This window comes from Daucus carota, chromosome 4 (assembly GCF_001625215.2).
Source record: "Daucus carota subsp. sativus chromosome 4, DH1 v3.0, whole genome shotgun sequence".
Lineage (NCBI taxonomy): Eukaryota > Viridiplantae > Streptophyta > Magnoliopsida > Apiales > Apiaceae > Daucus > Daucus carota.
Window position 1 is genome coordinate 14,872,511 of NC_030384.2, and position 4,149 is coordinate 14,876,659.

At 38.4% G+C, this 4,149-nt stretch overlaps 1 protein-coding gene across 1 annotated transcript; it reads right to left on the reverse strand.

Annotated features, from left to right (window-relative positions):
- Positions 1 to 973: 973 nt before the first annotated feature.
- Positions 974 to 2,896, reverse strand: LOC108192245 (U-box domain-containing protein 38). Its single transcript, XM_017372690.2, has one exon. The coding sequence runs from the start codon at positions 2,721 to 2,723 to the stop codon at positions 1,176 to 1,178; it is 1,548 nt and encodes a 515-aa protein (XP_017228179.1). The 5' UTR covers positions 2,724 to 2,896; the 3' UTR covers positions 974 to 1,175.
- Positions 2,897 to 4,149: the final 1,253 nt, after the last annotated feature.

The window sequence follows — 4,149 nt, forward strand, 5'->3', positions numbered from 1 at the left end:
AACTAAAAACACGTAACAATCTAACACACGTATTTATTGACCATCTACTAAAACACAATCAAATACAATCAATTACTAAAATATAAAACTACAAACGTTACCCGTGTACGAAGCACGAGTCAGATTGCTAGTTACATGAAGGAGGGAAGAGGTAAAAACGGAAATTGGAGAAATCAAAGTACTCACAATATTTAGGTCTGAAATACCTACAATAAAATTGGGATCACAATATGTCATTACAAGAATATTAAATGCTTATTTTCAAAAAAAGGAAAAAGAATATTAAATGCTCTTCACAGGATGCCATAAATAAAATGAATGTGATTTGATGGTTGAAAAAAGATTCCTATCTGTCAGGATTGTGGACCGATTACTTTTATAAAATTATCCGAACAAACAATTTAAATCGAATACTAAATCATACTCCTTTCATCCCGGTCATTAACTATCAAATGCGTTGGACACGAAATCCATATCGAATAAACAATGTAGATTGTAAAAGCATACATGTGGATAATTAAAAGAAAGAAAGTGAGGAAAGTTAGGATAATTATAGGGTCCGTTAATGTTTAATATATAAAGTAGATATGCTGGAGAAAATTGGTGGGAATACCTGATTTTTATAACATAACTTTTTATTTGATAATTTTTGAAATGTAAAAAATTAGATGAAAATTTTTTAAAAAAAATTGTAAACAAACAGGTTGGATGAAGAGAGTATTTATTAAATATATATCATAAATGATACTCCCTCCGTCCCAAAAACATGTCACATTGACTTTTTTCATGTAATTTGGGATGCAAAAATAATATACTTCTACATAATATATTTTTATTCAGAAAAAGAAATTTTGAAAGATAATATGTAAAAATATATTATTCTTACATCCCCAGTCACGTGAAAAAAGTCAAAATGACATGTATTTCAGGACGGAAGAAGTAATTAAAAACCTACCTAAACAAAACTTTAACGGAACATTTCAAACATTCCTCATGGTTACCATTGAAAATTTTATACAATGACATTAAAATATCGAATCGAACTAATTTACTAATAACATAAAGTATATACAACAATCAGCAAATCAAGTATCTCGTCAACAAATGATGGACACGCGATTTAATAAATTAACCATCCACATCTAAGAATCATAACAATTTCATAACTCGGTGGGTCAAAACTGAGTTGAGTTAGGACCCGTAACCTTCCTACCAACTCGGTATCGACTCAGTCCACCTTCCAGCACCCCTTCCCAATCCACCTCCTCTCCCGCCTCCTCGTCCCGTTCCCTCAACATCATCAACATCCGTTTCGCCTTCTCTCGTCCTCGCTCGCTCCCGTTCTCCTCCACGACACGTAAAACCTCCGCCGCTCTCACCTCCCGGGCCAAACCCTTGAACCGCAAACTCCCACTACTCAACGAGTACAACACGGCAACACAATTCTCCCGAGTCGACTCGGACTCCAACTCGGTCCGTAAAATTTGCACCAAACATTCCACCGCGTTGGAGTCAAGCATCGTTGACTTTCCTTCCGCACACAAAGCCAAATTGCACATTACAAGCAATACTCTCCCCAACAACTCACCGCGTTTTAGCAGAGTCAACAGAGTTGACACGGCACCGAGTTTCACGAGTTTGACTCGGTTCGTCTGGATTAACGACAAATGATACAGCGCCAGCGCCGAGTCGTTCCGAGTCCGCTCACTGTCCGATCTGAGCGCGTGGAGCAACGGCGGCAGAGCGCCGAGCACGCCGATCGCGGTCTTGTTGTCGTCTTCGAGAGATAAGCTGAACAACGCGCCGGCGGCGTGCTCTTGTGACTCCGGCAAGCCGCCTTTCAAAATGTCGATTAGCGACGGAACAATCCCGGCCCGTACGATCTTCACTTTATTCGGTTTGTGCAGAGAGAGATTCACGATTGTAGCCGCTGCATTCACTTGAACATCTGAGTATTTCGATGAAATTGAAGATTTGAGTGCGATTAATAGGTTTGGAGTGCAAAGCGAAACCCTAGATTCTTCGTTGATTCGAGTCTTCTTCCTCAAGCTAATCAGTACTTGTTCCTGATCGTACACGTCAGCGCTCTTGAGCTGAGTGATGAGTTGCGATTCTTCGGAAACCGAGGCTTCGAATTCCGATGATGAATCGTCGGAATTGGAGAAACAGGAGGGGCGAGTAGCGAAAGGGAGCAGAGGCGTGGCAGGGACAGTGACATTCGCAATCACGGAGTCTTGAGAACTGGAAGAGGAGTAGAAATGGTCAACACGGGGGTTGATCTCGGTGGCGGCGTGGGAGAAAAGCACGCGCGGCTTATCTCCCACGCCTCTCAACAGATCACTCTCCGAATCCGAGTGATGCTTCATTCGAGACCTTACAATTGACTGGATCGCCAGGTAATCAGGCGGATTGGGAGGTGGAGAATTGGCTGTTTTGCACCATGTTAGAATACTCGATTTGAGAGCAGAATTAGGAATGAGGACGGAGAAATCAGGGAATGTTCCGTCAGGTAAAGACGGAACAAAGGAAAGATCACGGCACACTTGGACACACGTTCCTTCGAAAGTCTGGCCCGAAGAGACGATGACAGGCTCAAACATGAGGCTCCCCGAAATGGGGCAAAGGAATTCAACCGGGGGTTGAGATACAAAAGAGGATGAGGAAGAGGAGGAGGATTTGCTGTGGAATGAGATTTTCCATCTGTGTTTGCCATTACCACCCATTTGTGAATCGTGAGAATTTCAGGAATGTGATTGAGTTGGAGGAGCTGGTGCGAAAAGGGGCGGGGTAGACTGGTTCAATATGTGTTAAGAGGAGACAAAGTCCAAGATTTGACTATGCTACATGATGTCATGATATCTCCGTTTTATCTCCGATAACAAGATGACGTTCATTTTGTGTTTAGTTTGGATTTTTTATTTACTGCATACCTTTTCTCCTCTCGACTTAAAAATATCAATTTTTGTTTACCAAGTGCAATAGTGAAAAAACGAGATATCTCGTGAACTCTGTTCTTAAATTTGGTGATTAATCACAATTGATTATCGATTAATTTCTGTTCCGTAACTCGCCGAACTGATTAAATCTCCGATTAATCACCGATCAATCTAATTAATTCCTGATCAATTCAATTAATCCCTGATTAATCCTTGCTCGTAAGTAATAAATTAGCAATCTATCCCCTGCTCCGCATACCACTACTTATAATTTAGTTAAAATTTGTTGATTTAATTTGTTGTTACAAGTGTCATCAAAAATAGTATAAATTAAAATTTTAGTTTATTTATATGATCGATTAAAATTAAATTTTGTATTAAAATAATAGGGTTGTTTGAGTGAGATTGAAAATAAGTGTTTTTTGTTTAAAGTAAAAGAAGTGAAATAAAAGTCAGAAACAAATTAAAATTTATAAGTGATTAAAGTGTTGGGAAATAAGCTGAAGACATGAAATAAAAGTCATTGTCCATATTTGTTTAGCAGAAGCAACTTCTTGCTTCTAGTTTCTTCTTTTTCTGACCCGTTTGTGTAAATAAGCAGAAGTGTTTTTAAGAAGCCAAGAGTGCTAACTTCTCTCTCATAGCTTTACTTAATTTCCAAATACTTTATTAACATATTTATTTGTCACTTCTAATCAACTTCTTCGTTTAAATAAAGAATCACTCTTTTTAAACTTGCCAAACGATTTCCCCATTCTTAACTTCTCTTAAGTATATCTTTATTTAAGCTATCTTAATCCTAGGTCAACAACCATATGCGGCTGCTAAAAATCACCAAATGAGTCTTCTTCATCTTCTCCCAGCGTTTCGTTTTTCTTTTTGGATGCGAACAATTTCATCTTTTCATTATGAATCAAATCTCGGCAAGGATATGTTTTGGTTATATTAACATACTCAATTGATGGTCAATGGGGTATCTGCGGTTTTCGAGATCAAGGCAGGCGGATGCTCTTTTGGGTTGGAGATATTTGGGATTGATCCGATGAGATAAATTCAAGTGTGCGTGGGATTAATTTTAACCGACTCAAAGTGCTCAAGATTGTCATGGCTCAAATCTGCAAAAATACATTTAAAAAAACAGGTGTGATCTTTTCAAAACAAAAATCTATATGATTACAATTATGTGATTGTTTATTGTTTTACGGTATATATT